This window comes from Chelonoidis abingdonii, chromosome 11 (genome assembly GCF_003597395.2).
Source record: "Chelonoidis abingdonii isolate Lonesome George chromosome 11, CheloAbing_2.0, whole genome shotgun sequence".
NCBI classification, from domain to species: domain Eukaryota; kingdom Metazoa; phylum Chordata; order Testudines; family Testudinidae; genus Chelonoidis; species Chelonoidis abingdonii.
This window is the reverse complement of record NC_133779.1, coordinates 28,887,852-28,909,856: the sequence shown is the minus strand read 5'-3', so window position 1 is coordinate 28,909,856 and position 22,005 is coordinate 28,887,852. Positions and strand designations below refer to the sequence as shown.

Here is a 22,005-nt window from a genome sequence, read left to right as displayed (position 1 = left end):
GGCGGCTCCAGTGGAGCTGCCACAGTCATGCCTGCGGACGATCGGCTGCTCGCGCGGCTCCTGTGGACCTCCCACAGGCATGACTGCGGCAGCTCCACCAGAGCCGCGGGAGCAGCCAACCGTCCGCAGCCACGACTGCGGCCGCTCCATCGGAGCCGCGGGACCAGCACGCCGGGAGGCGAAATTGACGTGCGCCTAGGGCGCTAAAACCCCTAGCGCCGGTCCTGTGTCTGGGAGCTGAAACTAGACAAATTCACATTAGAAATTGGATATAAATGTTTAACACTAAGGGTGATTAACCATTGGAACAAACTACCAAAGAAGTGGTGGATTCTCCATCCCTGAGGTCTTCAAATCAGAATGCCTTTCTGGAAGTTAAACATTGGTCAGACACAAGTTGGCTCAGTACAGGAGTATCTGGGTGAAATTCTTCTGTTGACCTAGCTACTGCTTCTCAGAGAGGTGGATTGTGTACATCGATAAGAAAACTCCTTCTGTTGATGTAGGAAGTGTCTATGCTACAAGTTCTGTAGTCGTGTGGCTGTGCTGCTCTAATACTTGTAGTGTAGACAGCCTGAGGGGTACAAGACAACTTAAGCTACAGAGATCTAGTAGCAGGTAACTGAACATGCAGTATATTTGACAGGGCAAAGCCATTTGAAAAGACCAATATTTGAAAAGCCATTTTGAAAGACTGTCTACACTAGAGGCAAGGGCAACCTACCCGTGTTGCTTAGAGTGGATAGTTTTTCACAACTCTCAGCAATGTAGTGAGGTTGATCTAACTTTTAAGTGTAGACCAAGCCTCAGCCAATATACAGGACTGGTAATAATCTCAGTTCTTTTCAGTTCAGTTTGAGATGTGAAGTTAGAAATACCACAGATGTATCCAAGACTCTTCAGGCAAGTTTCCCTAGCAACAGAGGCCAGCTGGTGGGAGGAACTTGGTAGTTTCCTCCTGTTTCCTGAACCACTAAACTGCCGCACAGTTTGTGATAGCCAATAACCTCATGAGAGGACTATGATGGGAGCAGCACCAGGAGCTAAGGCTTGAGGCTCCTGGGTTTTGAGCTGTGTGGGATGCTAGGACTGGAATAGCAGGGGGCAGTTGAAGTTCATTGGCAGAGCTGCATGTGGGAAACTATCAACCCTCATAATGCCTGTGTTACGCAAACTGCCAGTGCCCCACATTCCTTTTCAAAACAGGAAGTAATGGAGCTCATGGTGTTCCTTTTTCTAGTACTCATAATGCCATTGGTTGTAGCCTAGCAGCGGGAAACAGATGCCATAGTACTACATGGCAAATTGTGCTTTGAAAGACTGTTTGAGTTCCTCTAACTTGACTTCAGATGAGCATATTTTCTGTGAACCAAACATCATCATAACACTCCCATAACCGCATTGGTTGGTGGGGCACCATCATTGATGAGCAATGGCAATTCTTATAAAAGAACTGTTCCCCTCCCTCTCCTTCCAAGGCCCATAGTAATCTGAGGGCCTCCTGGAATACCAGATTGTCCCCTTCCTTTACACCAACTCCTCTGAAATAATGGGAAACCTTTCCTGCCCTTTCTGTAACATGAGGAATTAGATATGAGTGCCAACCAAGCAGGAATCTGCCCATTACAGCTGCAATTCCCTTGATTATCTCCAGCAATAAACAACACATTCTAATCAAATGAACTTTATTGAAGTCATAAACATATTACTTTATTCTAAACATCTCACTTAATTTAGGAACATCCAGTATTAAGTCTGTGTCCAAGAGACGTGACTTCATGGTGTGCTGAATAATAACTCCTGGGTGGAAAGTTTAGATTTTTTTTCCTCCCCCTTCTGTTACTAAAAAGAACAATGTCACGGTAGCAGGACTGGAGTTCTGACTGAAGAGGCACTTTGTGTCTGTTTTCAGCCATTTACAACTTCCTTGAAATATTACCCTGGGTTGCCTTTGTTTGTTCTTCGCCCAAAGGTGAATGGGCAAGGAGATATTTAATAATGTTCTCCTGTGACCTTTGAGCCAAAAGGTATTGTCAGATATTCTTCTGATACTTCTTTACACTCAGAAAACACTTACGTTGGCACGTACAAACAGTGTTTTCAATCAGAATGGCATCTTTGCTGTGGTTGGGAAAGAACATTTAAAATGCAAATAGCAAACTGCAGCATGTCACTTCCAAAACTGAACTGTTGTGTGTGCAAAATGATTCTCCAGATAGTGTTTTATACGTATACAGTGAAGTAATGTTCCATTTGTATTTGCATATGTAATTCCCATGTACATGTGAGAAGAGTGAAACTTAAGACCAGCACTTTCAAACATAGACATTTAAATACATATTTGAGGTACCTAGACAAACATTCTAATTTTCAAAGATGCTGAGCACCCGCAGCTTCCTTTGACTTCAGTGGGATTTTTCTGGTGCTTAGCACCTCTCAGATGAAGACCTCTTGTTTAAAAGTGCCTTAATATGGATTTAGATGTGCAACTTTAGGAATGCACGTTTCAAAATGTTGACTTAGAAGCATGTAACATAACAAACTGACTGGAAACAGTTTTCTTTTTTACTAAAAATTAAATGCAAAAAGCCATACTAGTACAGAATTGTGATTCAAATGTAGATGTTACATACACAGCTATAATGAAATTCAGTGCACACACTGCGGCTTATGTTAAGACAGAAAAGGTATATATACATCACCATCTGCATTAGCAGAAAATGGCAGTCCAATTGAATTTCTGAACTGGCCCATGACCGTAAAGTCTGGCTTTAGACACATGGGATGAAAGTTTTTAAAGCTGAATGTTTGTCACTGAGTAGTCTGGTTTCCTGCCTCACTCTTGGCTGAGCTGCTGGGGAGGTGGCAATATGACTTATTGCTATGCTAGAAACTTAGGGCTGGTCTATGCTACAGTCTCCCTCCCACCAATATAAGTGCCATACTACACCGACATAATAACTCCACCTCCACGAGAGGCGTAAGGCTTATGTCGGTTACTAACATTGGCTGTTGTCTGTCTTGTCACCTGCTGTGAAATTGACAAGAAAGCTGGGCAGCTAGAGCTTAGCTACTCCCCACTCCCCTGGGAGCACTGGGCCCAGGAGCCTGTGGGGCAGCTGGACTCCTGACAAGGAGCTGCCAGCGGAGCTGAGACCAGGCTCTCTGCTCCTCACACTGCCCCTCTTAGGTCAGTGGAAGGGTTCTTGGTAAGGACATGCACCACTGGTGACTCGAGGAACGTCATGTGGATGACCTCACTGGCAGAATTAATGTGGTAGCTATAAGTTGACCTAATATAGCTCGACTTACCTTTCTAGTGTACACATACTCTTAGGTTCAAGTGCAACTAGGACAGCTTCTCCTGATGTTAACATGCAGAAAGACATCTCCACTTTCTAATAGAAAATTTTTCTCATTACAGCTTGCTATGGGGAAGATGATGGAGCAGGGACCTGTATTAATTATCACTTTCCAGGCTCAACTTGTTATGGTGATTAAAAATCAGAAAGGAGAGGTGGTAGAAGGAGATCCGGTAAGTGATGCAGTCAAGGCTGATTCCCCACTCTGGCACTTTGAGTGCAGAGGTGGGGACCCGCAAGGATTCTAGCAATAAATACTGACCACTCCAGGCTTGTATTAAACTCCCAAGGTTACAGCTTTTCTCTGACCTTGCATGGATAGATGCTGCCACCACCCAAGTGTGAAACCCCTTTGAGAACCCAGGAAGGCGCACTTGGAAATTCCTTCCTGTGGGGTACCCTCAAGCCCTTTCACCCCCCACTCTCAGCCGGAGAAGAACTGAGAAAGAACAAAGGAAATCAGCTGTTGCTATCAGCTAATTAAACAACGTTTGCACAAACCTCTTAGGACAAAAATCCAATCCTGTTCTTAAAAAAGGTAAATTTTATTAAAGCAAAAAGAAAGGAAATACAGCTGGAAACTCAGGCTACTGCTAGATTTAAAAAGAGCAAATAGAAGGATTAAGCATCAAGAATAGATCTTGAGGTCCAGCTTAAAGGCTACAAGCAAAACAAAAGCACCTGGGGTTAGCACAGAGTCATCCGCAAGCCATAAAGAAATAAAAGGAGATAAACCTGATTGTGTCATCCCAGACATTTCCTGATCTGCTTACATACCTGGGATTTCAAATGAGTAGTTTCTAGGTATGATACTGATGATTTTTCATACCTGACCCCATGCTTTTTGCAGCATAGCTTCCATCCTGTCTCTGCTTCTCTCTGAGAATAACCACACACAGACAAAAGGGAAGTCTTGTTTCAATTTCAAAAAATTCTAGTCTTCCCATTGGTTCTTTTGACCAGGTGTCCACTCACTTCCTTTTACCTATGCATAGCAGTGATACTTTTTAGCCCTCTACAGGTAAAGCATGTAGAGAACAGCTACTCAGGGGGATTTCATAGTTAACTGGCTGGCTGGGTCCATAAAAGGGGACTAGCACCCCCCCCTTTCATTTATCACCGATACCTTGTACTGTGTGTGAAAAATGAAGTGCTTTGCAGTCAGTTCTAGTGAGATTGTGTGCATTCACTTTTAATCCAGTCATCACTGTAACACACACATCTACCATGGAGCCTGGCTAATGTGCATTTAACTAATCCGTACTCTCCATAATTCATCCCCACTAACACATGCCCTCTCTGCTTCTGAGCAGAGATGAAATAGTGCTCTAGCAAGAGGTCTGGCATTACTGAGCTCTCATTACTTCAGTATGGTTGCTAGAACATCACTAATTAAAACTAAGCTTGTCCAATAAACAAACAAGTACATTTTTTGATGGAGAACCGGGCTTTCTTTAGGATGATCACTTACTAATAGATTAAGTTCAGTACTTCACAGTGGGTCTCCATATCACCAGTGTGAAGTAACAAGGTCCTGCACTCAAAGCACACATGAAAACTTTGCCCTGTAAGCATGTCCAAACGTCTTGTATGTCCCGGAACTCAGATGCTTTCACTGATATTAACAGAGATCTAGAAAATGGAGCAATTGATTTAAAAAAAAAAATCCACCAACAGAAAAAACTGGGAGGAAGTACTTGGAAAAACAAGATATCTGATGGTCAGACCCTTAGCAGCCCTCTTAAAAAGTCCTCAGAATGAGGAAGGTGTAATGAGCTGGTGTAGAGCTAATGGGATTTGTGTCTTTATAGTGGGAAATGGTGATTGAGTCCAATAAGCTGCACTTCAATCCCAGGTGAAGTCATGTAACCAAATAACGAAAGGGCAGAGTATCCAGATGCATCTAGCACAGTGGGTCGCTGCCCCTCAGTACACTTGCTCCCTTCCTGTACCTGGCCTGGCTTAGCCACTCAGAGCTCTGTTCTTGTCAAATGCAGGGGGTGGGGGTGGCAGATACACTGCCTGAGTTCGTTGTGCTGGTACATTTAAAAGGCCCAGGGATCCTGGGCAGCAGTGGGGAGTAGCAAAGGATGGGATTATGGTTTAGAGAAGGTTGTGAAACCCGAGGAGATGAGGGCTATGGGCAGCAAGGCACCCAGAGGATTACACAGAATCACTCCCAGCATGCTGCTTGATTGCATTGCTTTAAAATCTAATGACAGAGCTGCTAGACAAAGGGAATTTAGTGGGTGGAAAGTCCCAGCAGTGGCTCAAGCCAAACTGGGAATAAGCAGGGGTGTTACTATCTAGCCAGGATTGAGTGCAGAGAGGAACAGGGGCTGCTACCTTTATGGATCTCCCTGCTGGGGACTGTCATCTTGGTGTGGGTTTTGAACAATCAGTCTCACTTCCGTCACATACATCCCATCACTTCATGGCTGAAATGTAGGATCTTTCTGAGCAAATAAAAAAAAAGTTGCATATTAAAAACTCTTTGGGGAAAAACAGCAGGGATAGAAGTAAAGACAGTAACCTCCCCCCACGCCAAGTTAAAGGGTTAGCCTTACTCAACATGCCTCAGTTAATCAGCTAATCACTTCTTAATGTGGCTGCTTTACATAGGCCTGGTCTACACTACGGGGTTAGGTCGAATTTAGCCCTGTTAAGTCGATTTAAAAATGAATGCATCCACACAACCAACCCCATTCCATCGACCTAAAGGGCTCTTAAAATCGACTTTTCGGCTTCTCCCTGGTGAGGGGAGTAGTGCTAAAATCGACTTTGCTGGGTTGAATTTGGGGTTGTATGGACGCAAATCAAAGGTATTGGCCTCCATAAGCTATCCCAGAGTGCTCCATTATGACTGCTCTGGACAACACTTTGAACTCCGATGTACTAGCCAGGTACACAGGAAAAGCCCTGGGAACTTTTAAATTTCGTTTCTTGTTTGGTCAGTGTGGTGAACTCAGCAGCACAGGTGACCATGCAGTCCCCCCCAGAATCATAGAGCATAGAATGTTTCTACACTCCCCCTATCATCTGCGAAAAAAATGCACTCGCAATGACATGTTTTCTGAGCTCATGCAGTCCTCGGGCACAGCTTAATGCATGGAGGCATTCGGTGGCAGAGGCCAAGAAAGAATTAAGTGAGCATGAAGAGCGGAGGCAGGATGCGATGCTGAGGTTAATGGGGGAGCAAATGGACATGATGAAGCGTCTGTTGGGGGAGCAAACGGACATGATGAAGCCTCTGTTGGAGCTGCAGGAAAGCCAACAAGAGCATAGACCTCTGCTGCATCCACTGGATAACCACCTACCCTCCTCCCCAAGTTCCATAGCCTCCTCACCCAGATGTCCAAGAACGCGGAGGGGGGGAGAGGAAGCTCTGGGCACCCAGCCACTCCACCCCAGAGGATGACCCAAGTAACAGAAGGCTGCTTATTGTTGAATGACAGTGTGGCCATGTCCTTCCCTCCTCCCCCATCCCACCAGGCTACCTTGTCTGTTTTTTTTTTTTTTTAATTAATAAAGAAAAGTATGCATGTTTTCAAAACAATAGTTACTTTTTTTCAAAAGGGGGAGGATGGTTGGTTTACAGAGAATTAAAATCAACAAAGGGGGTGGGTTTGCATCAAGGAGGAACACACACAACTGTCACACCGAAACCTGACCAGTCATGAAACTGTTTTTTTAAAGCCTCTCTGATGCGCAGCGCGCCTTGCTGTGCTCTTCTAATCGCCTTGGTGTCTGGCTGCTCAAAATCAGAGCCCAGGCGATTTGCCTCAACTTCCCAGCCCACCATAAACGTCTCCCCCTTACTCTCTCAGATATGGAGCACACAACAAGTAACAATAACAGTGGGAATGTTGGTTGCGCTGAAGTCTGGCCAACAGCACCAGTGACCTTTTAAACGTCCAAAGGCACATTCTACCACCATTCTGCACTTGCTCAGCCTATAGCTGAACTGCTCCTTACTACTGTCCAGGCTTCATGAACGGATCCCTCGAGCTCGTCACTGGGGAGCAGGAGAACAGAGTTGCAGGGGAAGTGATGGAGCCTTACACCATGCCCTGGAGGTTGCTAGGAGCTGGGCAGGGAAGACGTTCCCAGAACCCCCGGCCTAGCTACATGTCCAACGAGGACAGTTACCAGTCTTACTGCACCGTCTTGCCAGCAGCAACCCAGAAGGACCAGAACAGATCCCCCGAGCTCATCGCTGGGGAGCAGGAGAGCAGAGTTGCAGCGGAAGCGGTGGATAACGATGGTTAGCAGTCCTACTGCAACATCTGCTGCCAGCTGCCTCCAGGAGAAACCAGTACAGATCCCCCAAGCTTGTTGCTAGGGTGCAGGAGAGCAGAGTTGCAGCGGAAGCGGTGGATGAGGATGGTTAGCAGTCCTACTGCACCGTCTGCTGCGAAGGCAAGGAGCTGCTTCTGTGTAGCAATGTCAGCTGCAGCAGGTGCTTCTGTGTCAAATGCTTGGAGATCTGGGTAGGGCAAGGCACCTCGGCCAAGGCAAAAGAGCAAGAGCCCTGGAGCTGTTACTTGTGTCAACTTCACTAGCGACAAAGGACAGGAATGTGATGCACCTAAAATCTAAAAAGGCCCGCTCATTTCCCAGAGTCACTACCCTTGCTAACAGAACGTCCATGATTGCATTAGCTACTTGGATCACAGCAGCCCCTACAGTAGACTTGCCCACAACAGCAGTGGTGACAGTGAGATGAGTGAGCTCCATGCTTGTGGTGGTATGGCGTCTTCACGGGTAACCCAGGAAAAAAGGCATGAAACGATTGTCTGCCTTTGCTTTCACGGGGGGAGGGGTGACTGACGACATGTACCCAAAACCACCCGCGACAATGTTTTTGCACCATCAAGCATTGGGAGCTTAAACCAGAATTCCAGTGGGCACAGAGACTGGGATAGCTACCCACAGTGCACCATTCTGTAAGTCGATGCTAACTAAGGTAGTGAGAACGCACTCCGCTGACTAAATGCGCTTAGTGTGGACATACACAATCGACGATATAAAATCGCTTCCTAAAAATCAACTTCTATAAAATCGACCTAATTTCATAGTGTAGACATATCCATAGATACCAGAATTTCATACGCTTGGTCTGTTCTTCATGCACGTGGCTTTTGTGTGTACCTGGGTTGTCTTGGATCAGCTGTTTCTGATGTTTCTGGACTGCATGGAAGTGTCTGATAGAGTCTCATGTGACTCTTCATGAGAGAAAAACCATAATGAAAGAGTAATTATGAATAATGGCATTTGGTTGGGGCCCTGTAAGACCATCTGAAAGGAGCAGTGAAAGCCCATTTATAGACTCGTAGACTCATAGACTTTAAGATCAGAAGGGACCAATATGATCATCTAGTCTGACGTCCTGCACAAAGCAGGCCACAGAATCCTACCCATCCACTTCTATAACAAACTCCTAACCTATGTCTGAGTTATTGAAGTCTTCAAATTGTGGTGACTGTTCTGACTGCTGCTTCACACACATGCTCTCAGCTACCTGTGGTGGTAGCTCTATACTGCAGCTGTAACTAATATCTAGCTCTCACCATTAGGTCTCGAAGCGCTTTGCAAAGGACGTCAGTATCATTATCCCCATTTAAAGATGGGGGAAACTGGGGAACAGCAAATCAGGGCACATTAGGACCTTCATTTCCCAGCGGGGCTGTTTCCTGTTTTTATATTTAATTTGTTTATTTGTATGTTTTAGATGCATGCTTTCTTGCCTTTCTCCATCGTTGATGAAGTGGGTGTGGGTGTGAGTGTGAGGAGCCCAGAGGTTCTAGGAACTTGGGCAGAAATTTAGCAAAATTGGCTTGAAGCGGGATAAATTAAAATTAATAAATTGCAAGAGGGGTGGGGAATAATCTCAAGCCCTGTGAGTTTAGGTTCTGGATCCACTGTAGTTGTACTAAGGTTCTGGCTCAAACCAGGTAAACTGTTCTCCTCGCCTCATGCTAGACACTGCACATGGCATAGTCCTGTGTTGGGACCTCTGAAAGCTACTCTGGGGATGCCTGACTGACCATGCCCTGTCCTGGAATCTGTGTGTGAATCACTTCTTGCAGTGGTTTCATTTGTCCATGTAGGCTGTAGGAAGCGTCTTTCACCTAAGCACCGTCTGCAGATAAGTTCTGTCAAGCTCGTTTTGGGAGTTAATGACACATGGGTTTAAGAGCTTGTGAAATTTTCTGGAAGTCTCTTTGTGGCCGAGTGGCAGGCTCTCTAGCTGGCTCTCGCTGTGCCTGGGCGATGTTTAAGTAGTTTAATGATGTATAATAGGTGACACTGCAAGGAGCCTTCCACTAAAATTAATACACGTGTTTAATAAATACTGGCTTTTCTCAGCCATTCTTCTGAGCCCAGACTGTAGGTTTTCAGAAAAAAGGTCTAATTTTAATGATGGGGGCCCATCTGGACTGATTTGCAGCCTGTCATACTGACCACAGAGAAAAGAGAGTTCTGTTTAGTGATTTCTCACATTGAATTAGCCTATTGGTAAAAGATGGGTGTTAATGGGCTGATTTTTTAAAGGGGATATCAAAGCCCGTTTTCTGTCTGGTTCCTTGAGAACAGCAATAAATCCAGGAGATGTATTAAAATGCTGTAAAGGAAATGAAACTTTAGTTTTAATCCAATGTCAACTGCAGGCCGCCTGGCTGCCATGATTGTTTTACTGTTGCACTTCTGCAGTGCTCGGAGTCATGAGCAAATAAGCTTCTAGGTAAAAATGAGACTCAAGTTGTAAACTCACTAAATAGAAATCATGTGCTTGTTCCTGCTGCAGTATTGTGCTGTTTGCACTCACTCACTACAGTGCTGCAAACTCACCCTCAGAGGGATACGTAGGAGGTTTGGGAGCATATGAAATGATTATGCCAGGTGTTCTAGCAAATACACCACTTTAAAAAGAGAGCAGGGGACAGATGCCTGTGGAGTTTGCAGAGTTGATCTGGGGAAATAGGCCTTTAACCTTCTAGCAAAGCACTTTTGAAAGGTTCAAGGAATCCTCTTTAAAATTCATCCTGAGAGATTATGGTGCAGGATGCTGTGCCTGTCACAGCATCTCATGGGAATAAGGGACAAATTTTAATCTTAACTACAGTTTAGAAATCCACTTCTGGGAGTTCAGATGTCTGTAGTCCCAGTTTCTTTGAATATATGCAGCAACATGCACTGCACATCCAAGATTAGGATGTAGCTCTATTAATAAAAATGCAAAATCAGTCACCCAGAATTCCCATAGTGCAGGTAATGGGTTGGTTGTTTTTTTTGTTCTGTGATGTCTCATTCCCCAGTAAGAAAGCCATCTTCCCTGTGTTTTGGTGTCACAAACTGTCTGTCATGTGCCTTCAAAAGTTTTTTTTTCCTCCTTGGTATCCTGCTGTTAATTGATTTATCTTATAAGACTGATCTCACACTTGGTAAAGCAACCCCCATCCTTTCATGTATTTATACCTGCTCCTGTATTTTTCACTTCATACATCTGATGAAGTGGGTTCTAGCCCATGAAAGCTTAAGCCCAAATAAATGTGTTAGTCTCTAAGGTGCCACAAGGATTCATTTGTATTTTATTTTATTTTTTTTTTAAGATCCCTGTAGTTGTCTGCCACATTTCCAATAAAACACCCTATTTTTCAGGAGCTGAAACCCTTCCAGCTAGATCACGACTTTGGTGCCAATTTTCTCCTTTCTTAGTTTGCCTCTTTCATTACAGAATTTAATGAAATGGAGTTTTAACGTCACAAATAGCTGGAAAATGCAAATTAAGGTTTCAATGGCAATTAACTCAGCCCCATTACCTATCTTATATGTTTATACACTTAACAGCATAGTCGTCTTCAGGAAAATATTACAGTAGAACCCCCGAGTTACGCCAGAAGTGCACAATCAGGCAGCAGCAGAGACTTATAAATAATAATACAGAATAGTACTGAGTTAAATGTAAACTACTAATACAATAAAAAGGAAGCAGCATTTTCCTTCTGCACAGTAAAATTTCAAAGCCACATTCAGTGTTCGACTGTAAACACGTTTTGTTCAGTGTTGAGTGTTTCAGAGTTACAAACAACCTCCATTCCTGAGATGTTCATAACCCTGCGGTTCTACTGTATACATATTGACCCAGGATAACAGGACTCGAGTGAGTACTACATGTGTGCAGGGCTTTGACCTGGATGGAAATGTAACAGTTGCATTTCCTGCAGTTTTGTGAGTTACTAAGGAGAGAAAGAAGGGCAGGGGGTGGGGAGACATGGGGAAAAGTTAAAAGGCAAAAAATGACAGAAGAGCAGGGCAAACAAGCTTCCTAATGGGCACCAGCCAGCCCAAGGTGGTTGGAGATTGCATACTTAGGTGTTTGCATGCACACAAGTCCATATTCAAATACTCTCAGCTTTATGAAATCAGAGGTACTAACTGCAGGAGATTCCCTGCAGAGTTCAGCTGCTCCTGGGCTATCTGTGTTAAACTAGTTGTCAGAACAGGAAGATGGGTGTGTTCTTGTTGCCATATAACTCAAATGGCTGCCTGGCTCACATTTTCAAGCATCACAACCCTATGGGGAAAAGCTAATCAGGGACAATTCAGCCCAAAAGGTTAAGTTTTTGAAACACTGCACAAGAGAAAGTGAGCTTATGATATCCAGCATTTTGGTAACCTTAACTAAAAGAAATAAAAACAAAATCAGTGTAGGACTTGTATAACAGCAATGTTGTTCTCTGCGTGTGTGGTGGTGCTGGGGGTTGACTCCTAGCCCTATAGCAGTGCTATGTTCTCTGTGAGGCGGGAGGGGTGTGACTCATAGCCCACAGCAATGCCGTGTTCTCTGCAGTGTGTAGTTTCAGTTCTAACAAGTGAATTTTTGTTTCAGGACAAAGTTCTGCGGATGCTGTATGTGTGGGCGCTCTGCAGAGACCAGGATGAACTCAACCCCTATGCTGCTTGGAGGTTATTGGACATTTCTGCTTCAAGCACAGAGCAGATTCTCTAAGAATACCATCCAAGAGCTTCCTACACCTCTCACTTGCACCAGTGCCCCCCATGTCTGAACTTGCAGCAGCCTACAGTGTAAGAAGGGAGCTGTGGGGAACAGTCTGTGTTGGTTCCTTTTCAGAAGAGGCAGCTACTGGGTGTGCAATCACTTTCCCAGTCCCTGGTGTGACCTGCCTGGGACCGACATGGCTACCCTGGGCACGGCGCTAGCTTTACACTGTAGGAATGTGCAGTAGATTTAAGTGTAACTGATTTAAGACACTAGCAGTTGCTGTTTGTTCCTTTTTAAATCTTGGCTGGAGGAGGCTGGCCTCTTTCCTCCCCATGTTCCTTAGTGCTTCCTGACATGGACCCAGGTGGGTACTGGGCAGTAGCAAAGTGACATGTATCGTTTGCAATGTCAGCATCTATAGTAACCCAAAGACAGACTCCCCAGCTCCTTGAAAGGCTCTCAAAGTTCTTTCAGGACATGCAGGTCTCAGTTGCTCTTTTACTAGGTTGCACCAATAAGCCTTCTGTTGATGCAGTGTCGTGCACTTTACCAAACCAAATGCAACCATGCCTGTACACACGCACCTTCCGCAGAGTCCGGTGGGGCCGTATCAAGACAGACCTGGCTGTAGCAGTGAGGAGTGCTCCCAGTTGTGTTACACACAGTTCTCTTCTGGTGCAGGTGGGACCCACTGCTTTGAGAGTCTCTGTGTTTGAATCTCCCCAGGTCCACTGGTGCTCACATGAGCTGTACTTACCTGGGCAGAGTGCCAGCTGTGACAGAGAAAGGGGTGGAGCTGTAGAATACTGACCAGGGACAAGAGGGATGGATGCAAACAGTTGGCATTATCTGCTCTAGATGCAACAAACAGAGCAAATAAGATGCAAAACCAGCTTGGGCCATAGCCACTCCCCCCCACACTCAGACTGAGTGCACAGAATATGATTCACTTACCTACTCTATGTGAATTGAAGGGTACGGTCTCCTGCTGCAGGTGGAGGTGTGCACCTGGCCTCTCAGTGGGACCTGTGTGATGGCTGCAGAGCTTGAAGGAAGTTCACTGGCACAGAGTCCAAACTGGTGCTGGGTAAATGGAGATTCAGCTGAGATGGTCTTAAGTTCATAAATTATTCTGCTGCCTCCTTCAATAAAGAGTGAAGATTCTTTTAAGGGTGTGACTTATTTGGGCAGAGGATAACTTACCCAATAGGGGATTCAAGGGAATGTTGACCCCTCGCTTTTTCCAATTCTCTACAAAGCAGAAGAGCTGTTTTTTTGCTTTGTAATTAAAGAAAATCATTCTGTCTGTCGCTCCTCCTCCCCCTATGAGCGTCCAGAGCAGTTCTTTGGATGAATCTAAATGAAATCAACTGTCTAGCCCAGGCATCATTATCATTCCTGTAGCTGCTGCTGCTGCAGACAGTCTGATGTTTGCAGCAAGTTCAGCACCCATTGGCTTAGGCACCCACACATGATGCACAACTCTGCCATGCCAGGGTCTCCTGCTCTCAGGACAGGGGAATTTGTGGCCTTTACTAGCTGTGGATGTGCTCTCAGTTCAGCCAGTTCCACCTCGGTGCTCTTACAAGTGGAGTCATCTTAGTTTTTTAAACTTAATGTCTTGAATTTATGTATCAGTTCCTAATATCTGAACAAAATAAATTCTACACTGCAGAACCCAGTGATGGACTGGGTGAGTCCCTCTGTGTGACCAGCTCCAGCAGCAAGAGGACAGATGGTGGGCTTGGGTCTTGTTCAGTGTTTGAGGGAGAAGGTGTTGCTGTGAAAGATCACCTTCATCAGCAAACTGATTGAAATTCATTCATATTTTGGCCACGGGGCTGGGCCCTGTGTGTGCAGACGCTGGGAGAGCAAAGGTGAGGCAGACATTGTGTCTTTTAGCACTGGCATAGCTGTGAGAACAGCTCAGAGAAGTCTGATTGCCTGGTGCATGCACAAATTCTGGGCCCCAGGTGACCACCTCCCCCCATCAGAATCAACTTCCCCCACTTCCTTGTTGGAGGGTGATCAGCAATTTGCCAGGAGCCCCAAGCAATCTGGTTTGCACTGTGCCTGGGGTTTAATAGCCTCTCCCATCCTAGCACTTGTACGACTAAATAGCAAAGGCCCAGCATGCTGCTGGACTCTGCCACACTGCACCTGTCAGGTGAGAAGCAGAGGATTTGCCTTTGTTGCAATGTGAGAACATGGCACACCTGAGTGTTTGCACTGGACATGCTGCTCTGCTCCTCCACTGACACAGACATAGCACATGCTTTAGTCAGCCAATCACAGCTTGAATGTATAATACCAAACCTGAGGACCTGGTGCATTCTGTAACCAATCCAGAGAATTAAAACTACCCAGCCATGGATTAGACAGCTGTCTGAGGTGAGCCCTGTCTGCCTGGGGATTTGGCTGTTGGAAAAAGACTGAATTCCCTTGAGAGATGTTGCACATTCCTTGCTCGGCTTGACCCATGAGCCCTCTCCCTTGGCGTAATCAGCATGGATGGAGAGTAACTCCATCTCCACAACTTGGAGGGAAGAGGAGGAGCAGTGCCTTAGCCAGCGTAACATGGGGATGCTGCAAAGGGAACCCATTTATCCTGACTGCCAGGCTTCTGTGTTAATTGAGGGAAACCCACCACCCCACAGGCCACTGCTAGCGCACACCTGCTGCTGCCCTTGTCAGTTCCCAAGCTACTGTTCTGCAGTCTGTGGGTGTTGTTTAAACCCACTTGGAGAAGCCCCTTCCTGTGAAAGCAGTGCTCCCCCTTCTCCCCTGCTGCGCAGCTGCCCGTGAGTTCTTGCTCTCTTGTGTCTTGCAGTGTGCTTGTCTCTAGGCAAGTACCCAGAATAAAATCAGATAACCCCCAAATCAGCCCCAACATCAAAAACACTGTGGCTGGTCCTGGCTTTGCCCTAAATGCAGGCTTAGCTAGGCTGCTGCGGGGGCAGTGGCTCTGCATGTTGCCCAGGGCAATTATCAGTTTTCAGGAGCCTGGGTGCTCTCAGCACTTTGGGACCAAAACTATCTTGGTCTTTGAAGATCAAGGTCAAAGCCTTGAGCTACCCCCAGCAGGCTGCTCTACACCCTTCCTTGAATCACCAGCAGGTCCAAAGCATTTGGTCCTGGACAATGATTGTTCACAGGGGGTATGTCCATACAGCAACTAGAGATACGAGCTGGCACGGGCTCATGGAGCTAGGACTGCAGGGCTGTTTAATCACTGTGTAGACTGCCTGGCTCAAGCTCTGGGATCCTGTAACCCCACAGGGTCCTAAACCCTGGGCTACAACCCAAGCTCGGCAGTCAACACAAGAGTGAGAGTCCCACAGCCCCAGCCAGCTGGCACAGGCCAACTGCAGGTATCTATTTGCTATGTAGACGTGCCCATGGCGTCCTAGGTCCTGTGCAGGACAAGGGGACCTGTTCTGGCAGCTAGGAGATGACGATGCTTTTTCTTCTGTGAAGAAAATGTCAGCAAAACATTACAATTCTCAAGTTGAACCAGACGTTGAAGCAATTCCCTGGCTGCATTTTGTTCTGATCATTTGCTGTAATGTCTGGAGGAGCAGGGAGGTTCACACAGGCAGTCACTCTGTGCTTTGTTTCCCTACAACAGGGATCAGCAACCTTTCAGAAGTGCTGTGCCGAGTCTTCATTTAGTCACTCTAAGGTTTCACATGCCAGTAACACATTTTAACCTTTTTAGAAGGTCTCTTTCTATAAGTCTATAATATATAAATAAATTGTTCTATGTAAAGTAAGTAAGGTTACTAAAAAGTTTAAGAAGCTTCATTTAAAATTACATTAAAATGCAGAACCCCCCAGACCGGTGGCCAGGACTCAGGCAGCGTAAGTGGCACTGAAAATCAGCTGACGTGCCACCTTTGGCACGTGTGCCATAGGTTGCCTACCCCTGCCCTACAGCCACCTTTGTGCTTTTTTCTTGTGCTACCCTTTTACGGGTGTAAAAATCCCTAAAGCCATGAGCTATCTCCCTTCTTTGAATCAGAGAAATGTCGTGCTGGAAAGGAGCTTGAGAGGTCATCAAATCCAGCCCCAAGGCAGCACCAAGTAACCCTAGACCATCCCTGACAGCTGTTTGTCCAACCTGCTTTCAGAAACCTCCGGTAACAGGGATTCCACAACCTCCCTGGGAAGCAGATTCCAGAGCTTAACCACCCTGAGAGTTTTTCCTAATATCACCGGAATCTCCCTTGCTGCAGATTAAAGCCCCTTACTTATCCTACATCCGGGTTTTGTTTATGAGGGTGGCTCCAGCAGCCTTTCATAAATCGCTGGGATAAACAGGAGCTGTAAACACAGCATGGGGGGCTCAGTCCCAGGCACTACTCGGCTACCTTGCAGCTTCATTGTTCTAAGAACAACCCTTCAGCCTGTTAGCACTAAGCATTCTGGGTCTGCAAAGCACCCACCCCTGGGGACTCAACCTCTCCCAGGTCCCTGAGCCAGCCAGTCCACCTGCCCACAGGGGCATCTCCACCATCACCCCCCTTTGACCAGCAAGGGAGTGGAGAAGCCAGAGAGAGGCTGAGCCCAAGGCTGGGTGTCAGGACTGCTTAGGGTGACCTGGTGTCCAATTTTTCAACCAGAACACCTGCTCAAAAAGGGATCCTGGCAGCTCCACTGACTAGGTAGTTGACTATAGGATCATAGACTATCAGGGTTGGAAGAAACCTCAGGAGATCTAGTCCAACCCCCTGCTCAAAGCAGGACCAAGCCCCAGACAGATTTTTACCCCAGATCCCTAAATGGCCCCCTCAGTGATTGAACTCACAACCCTGAGTTTTGCAGGCCAACTGAGCTACCCCTCTCCCTTTGGTCAACAGTGCTGTGGGGTGGGGCTGGCAGGCTCCCTGCTAGCCTCCTCACCGCATGGCTCCTGGGAAGCAGCCAGCGTGTCCCCCTCTGGCTTCTACACATAAGAGGCAGCCAGGGAGGTTCCGCATGCTGCCCCTGCCCCAAGCGCTACCCCTGCAGCTCCCATTGGCCAGGAACCATGGCCATAGCCTCTACATAGAAGCCAGAGGGGGGGCATGCTGCTGCTTCAGGGAGCTGCTTGAGGTAAATGCCACCCAGAGCCTGTACCCCTGACCGCCTCCTGGACCCCAACCCCCAGCCCCATTCCCCTTCCCACCCTCTGAAGCCCCCAATCCCAGCCCAGAGCACCCTCCTGCACCCCAAACTCTTCATCCCCAGTCCCACCACACCCCCAGCTAGAGCCTTCACCCCAACCCACTGCCTCAGCCTGGAGCCCCCTCCTGCACTCTGAACTGCTCATTTCTGGTCCCACACTGGAGTCCACAACCACATTCGGAGCCTTCCCCCCCTCCCACACCCCAACTCTTTGAGCCAGCCCAGTGAAAGTGTGTGAGGGAGGGTGGGGAGAGCGAGTGACAGAGGGAGGGGGATGGAGTGAGCAGGGCCTCAGAAAACGGGCAGGGCATGGGTGGGCCTCCAAGGAAGGGAGGGGCAGGGGCAGGGCAAGAGGGTTCAGTTTTGTGCAAGTAGAAAGTTGCCAACTGTACTCACTCCCCACTGCAGCCCCGGGGCCCTGGTGGAGGGTACAGAGCTTCTCTGGTCTTGAGGCCACCGTGGGGGCAGAAAGAAGCAAATAGGTTGTGAGGCCTCTGGAGGTGCGGGAGGGGAGACAGAATGGCAGGGCCCCAGGGAAGGGGCAGAAAGGGGAGAGGCCATGGGTGGGGCCACAGGCAGAAGGGGTCGATGTGGGCAGCACCTCAGGCAGATGGAGCCCCCAACTTGCTCTGGCCCAGGGCCTCAGGAAACCTTAATCTGCCTCTGTTCACAGGAGATCCTGAGGCTCTGATATCATCAGGCAAGAAACCCCAGGGAGCTCCAAAGGACCCGCTGCCAGAATGCTCCCTGAGACAGCTCTCTGCAAGCCATGGGCACTGGGCACAGACGGGCAGGAGCACTCAGCAGACTGAATCTCCGCTGGAAAGGAGCAGTTTGTACAAATACTGAGCTTACTGGCAGTGAAAAAAGAGGATTCACTTGCAGGGGTAGCTCCAGGCACCAGCACACCAAGCGCGTGCTTGGGGCAGCAAGCCACAGGGGGTGCTCTGCCGGTCACCACAAGAGCGGCAGGCAGGTTGCCTTCAGCGGCATGCCTGCGGAGGGTCCACTGCTCCTGCAGCTTTGGTGGACCTCCCGCAGGCTGCCGCCGAATCTGCAGGATCAGGGACCTCCCGAAGGCAGCCTGCCTGCCGTGCTTGGGGCGGCAAAATATCTAGAGCCGCCCCTGTCCAGTTGGGAGGTGCCACAAAGCCAGAGAGACGCAACCGGCACCAGAAGGGAAAACACGATCCTGGGAATGCTCATCCCAGAGCAAACCCTGTCCCTGCCCAGAGGAACCCTGGCATGAATAGAGTCAGAAAAATAAATCACTTGATATATCACTGGGGCCTGCTACCATGTCTGCTGCCCCTTGGGCATTCACTGCACACCTGTGCAGCTAGTGCGCATTGCTACTTGCCTGATTAATAGGGGGGTTACCCACTTTGTGCTGGCAGAGTGACAACAGAGTGTGGGGGATGAATGAGTAATCAGCAGCATGGCCAGGAGGGGAGGAATATAAAGACTAACTCTTGCCATGCCAGTTTGAGATTCTGCATCATTGGTGACATTCAAAGTGTAACTTGCATAATTTACACACGTGCACAAGTCCTGGAGCAGAGATGGTCATACAGCAGGCAAGACAGTCCCTTCTCTCAGGACTCTCAGCCCAACACTAATGCCTGCTTTCTAGGGAGCAACTTTGCCTCAAGAACCCAGTGCAAAAACCTCCCTCTGCCTAGAATCTGGAACAACCAAAACTAACATCAGCACAGCATCTCTTCCAGCAATTGACCATTGGCTAAAAAGCTGCAAAAGAGAACTTGCCCGACTGTTTTAGGGCACAGGCTGCTTTGTCTCTCTGGTTTGGGGTTCTTGTGGGTTACCATGCTGAATTCTAAGTAGTAAAGAATGCTCCCTGAGACAGGTCTCTGCGAGCCATGGGCTCTGGGCAACCTTCCAGCAACAATATGCTTCTATCACACTGTTCATATGCTATAATTGCGCCTCAGTGGGTCACAACTGAGAATGCCAAATTCAGGACAAACCGCTGAGAAATAGGGCAGATACACCCCCAAACTGATGGTTATTCTCCTATGAGATATACTTGTAGCAGACCGTTGACTCACTGGCCACAGCACCTCCTGCTGGTTGTCTTGGGAATTAGCTCTTCAGCCATCAAAGTACCCTCTTCTGGCCTATGTCTCACCCACCTCAGGCCCTGTGTCCCACCCAGAGCCCAGTGCCCTTTTACCTCAGGGTTCTGCCCCAGAAGTACCCCCACTCTCTGGTTCTCCCTCTCAGGAACCCCCACTGCTATAAACTCACCTTGCCTCAGTGGCTACTGCCAGTCATCATCCAGCCACCTCTCGCTAGGGCAAACTTCAGCCTGTAAAGGCCACTCATCATTGGCAAGGAGGTCAGACCAGCTGCCTCTGCCTAACCCCAGGCTGCACCTCTGCAGCCCCAGTACCTGCTTTGGCCTGTAGCAAGGCCTCAGCCTGGGGATTTGCCAAGCTGGCGCTCCCCAACTCCTCTTGCCTTTCCCCAGGCCTGCTTTACTCCCAGTACCCTGAGCACCAAAGCAGCCAGGTCCTTCTCTTCCAACAGCTAGAGATATCATGCATCCAATGAAGTGGGTATTCACCCACAAAAGCTCATGCTCCAAAACATTTGTTAGTCTATAAGGTGCCACAGGATTCTTTACTGCTTTGACAGCTAGAGAGATTCTCTCTGCTTGCTGGCCCTGCAGCCCTTTTATAGGGCCCAGCCTGGCCCTGATTGGCTGCTTCTCAGCCTTTTGTGATTGGCTCTCAGCCCCAGCCTTCTCCAAGGGCTGGCTTTTAACCCTTGCTGAGGCCAGAGCAAGGTCACTGCCCCTCTACAATGCCAAACCAGTGTGAGGAGCAGTGGCCGCTGTCCAGGGTTCTCTGCTTGGTGTCCCCATCAGGCTCCCTTCTTATGACCCTCTGACCACGCTCCCATCCCTGTTCTTTTATTAGTTGTCCCCCGTAATCAGTGGGCTTCTGCGGTCCTGTGGGTCCTCCCCTTAGGCTGGGGGAGGATCCTTTAGCAGTTTGCCCGCCCACTTCCCAGAAACCCAATAGGTACAATGCCAAACCAGTGTGAGGCGCAGTGGCCGCTGTCCAGGGTTCTCTGCTTGGTGTCCCTGTCAGGCTCCCTCCTTTTGACCCTCTGACCGCACTCCTGTCCCTGTTATTTCATTAGTTGTCCCCTGAACTCACTTGGGTTTCAGGTCCTGTAGATCCTCCCCATAGGCTGGGGGGTGGAATCCTTTAGCAGTGCGCTTCCGCCCGCCCACTTTCTGGAAACCCAATAGGTACAATGCCAAACCAGCAACAAAATAACCATCTGTCTCACCGAACTGGCTAACAGGAAGTCAGAAAAGCAGTGTCCTTAGGCATGGCAGTCCTTGTATCACCTCCAGAAACACTAGACTTAAAGATGGGTGGTTCTTTAAAGCCACTTTAATCAAATAAAAGGTTCTACTGATCCTAGAGGACCAGCCACACACCCAGGTCAATATACAACTCAAATCTTGCCCAAAAATCACACTGCTGCCCATCCTTTATTATCTAAACCAGTGGTCACCAACCCATCGATTGCCATCGACTGGTCGATCCTGGGGACTCTCCCAGTTGAGCGAGATGTCCAGCGGTGTAGCAGGGCTGACTCCCTGTGTGCCACGGCCCCACGCCGCTCTCGGAAGCAGCCAGCATGGCCTCATGCAGCCCGAGGGAGCTGGGGGGACAGGGATCTCCATGTGCTGCTCCTGCCTGCAAGTGCCACTCCCACAGCTCCTATTGCCCGAGAACAGGAACCTGTGGCCAATGGGAGCTTTGTGGACCGTGCCTGCAGAGAGGGGCAGTGCACAGAGCCAGGCTGGATGCCTGATTTACCTTGGTCAGTGGTGCAATGAGGCTGAGTGCCGCCCTCCAACCCCTATCCCTGAGCCCCCTCCCAGAGCCAGCACTCCATACCCCCTCCTGCACCCTGAACCCTTGCCCCAGCCCTGACCCCCCTTCCAGCACCAGCATCCTGCACCCCAACACTCTTGCCCAACCTGGAGCACCCTCCTTCACCCAAACATCCTCCCAGAGCTTGCACCTCGCACTCTCTCCTGCACCTGAAGCCCCTGCCCCAGCCTTGAGCTCCCTCCCAGAGCCAGCACCCCACACCCCCTCCCGCAACCCAACCCCCTGCCCTAGGCTCAGCCTGGAGGCCCCTCGCACACTGCAAACCCCTCTGCCCCAGCCCAGAGCTCACACCCCCTCCTGAACCCTTACCCTTGCCCCAGCCCAGGAAAAGTGAGTGAGGGTGGGGGAGAGTGAGCGATGGAGAAAGGAGGAGATGGAGTGAGTGAGGTGGGGCTGTCATAAGTAGATAGGTAAGGTAAGGGTTAAATTTCTTTTACCTGTAAAGGGTGAACAAAGGGAACCAAACACCTGACCAGAGGACCAATCAGAGAGCTGGATTTTTTAAAAGTCAGGGGTGGGAATTGTGTACTCT

At 48.3% G+C, this 22,005-nt stretch overlaps 1 protein-coding gene across 4 annotated transcripts in view; it reads left to right on the top strand.

The window, feature by feature from the left end:
* The window catches only part of TIMM44 (translocase of inner mitochondrial membrane 44), a 67,079-nt gene extending 48,637 nt beyond the window's left edge, over positions 1 to 18,442 (top strand). For 3 of the 4 annotated variants that reach the window (XM_075070815.1, XM_032799195.2, XM_032799196.2), the window contains exons 12-13: positions 3,425 to 3,535; positions 12,256 to 13,539. In XM_075070815.1, coding sequence (XP_074926916.1) covers positions 3,425 to 3,535; positions 12,256 to 12,375 — 231 coding nt within the window. In that variant the 3' untranslated portion in view covers positions 12,376 to 13,539. Of the gene's footprint in view, positions 1 to 3,424; positions 3,536 to 12,255; positions 13,540 to 18,208 lie in introns of those variants that run through there. The other variant, XR_012656792.1, reaches the window with a different exon arrangement.
* Positions 18,443 to 22,005: the final 3,563 nt, after the last annotated feature.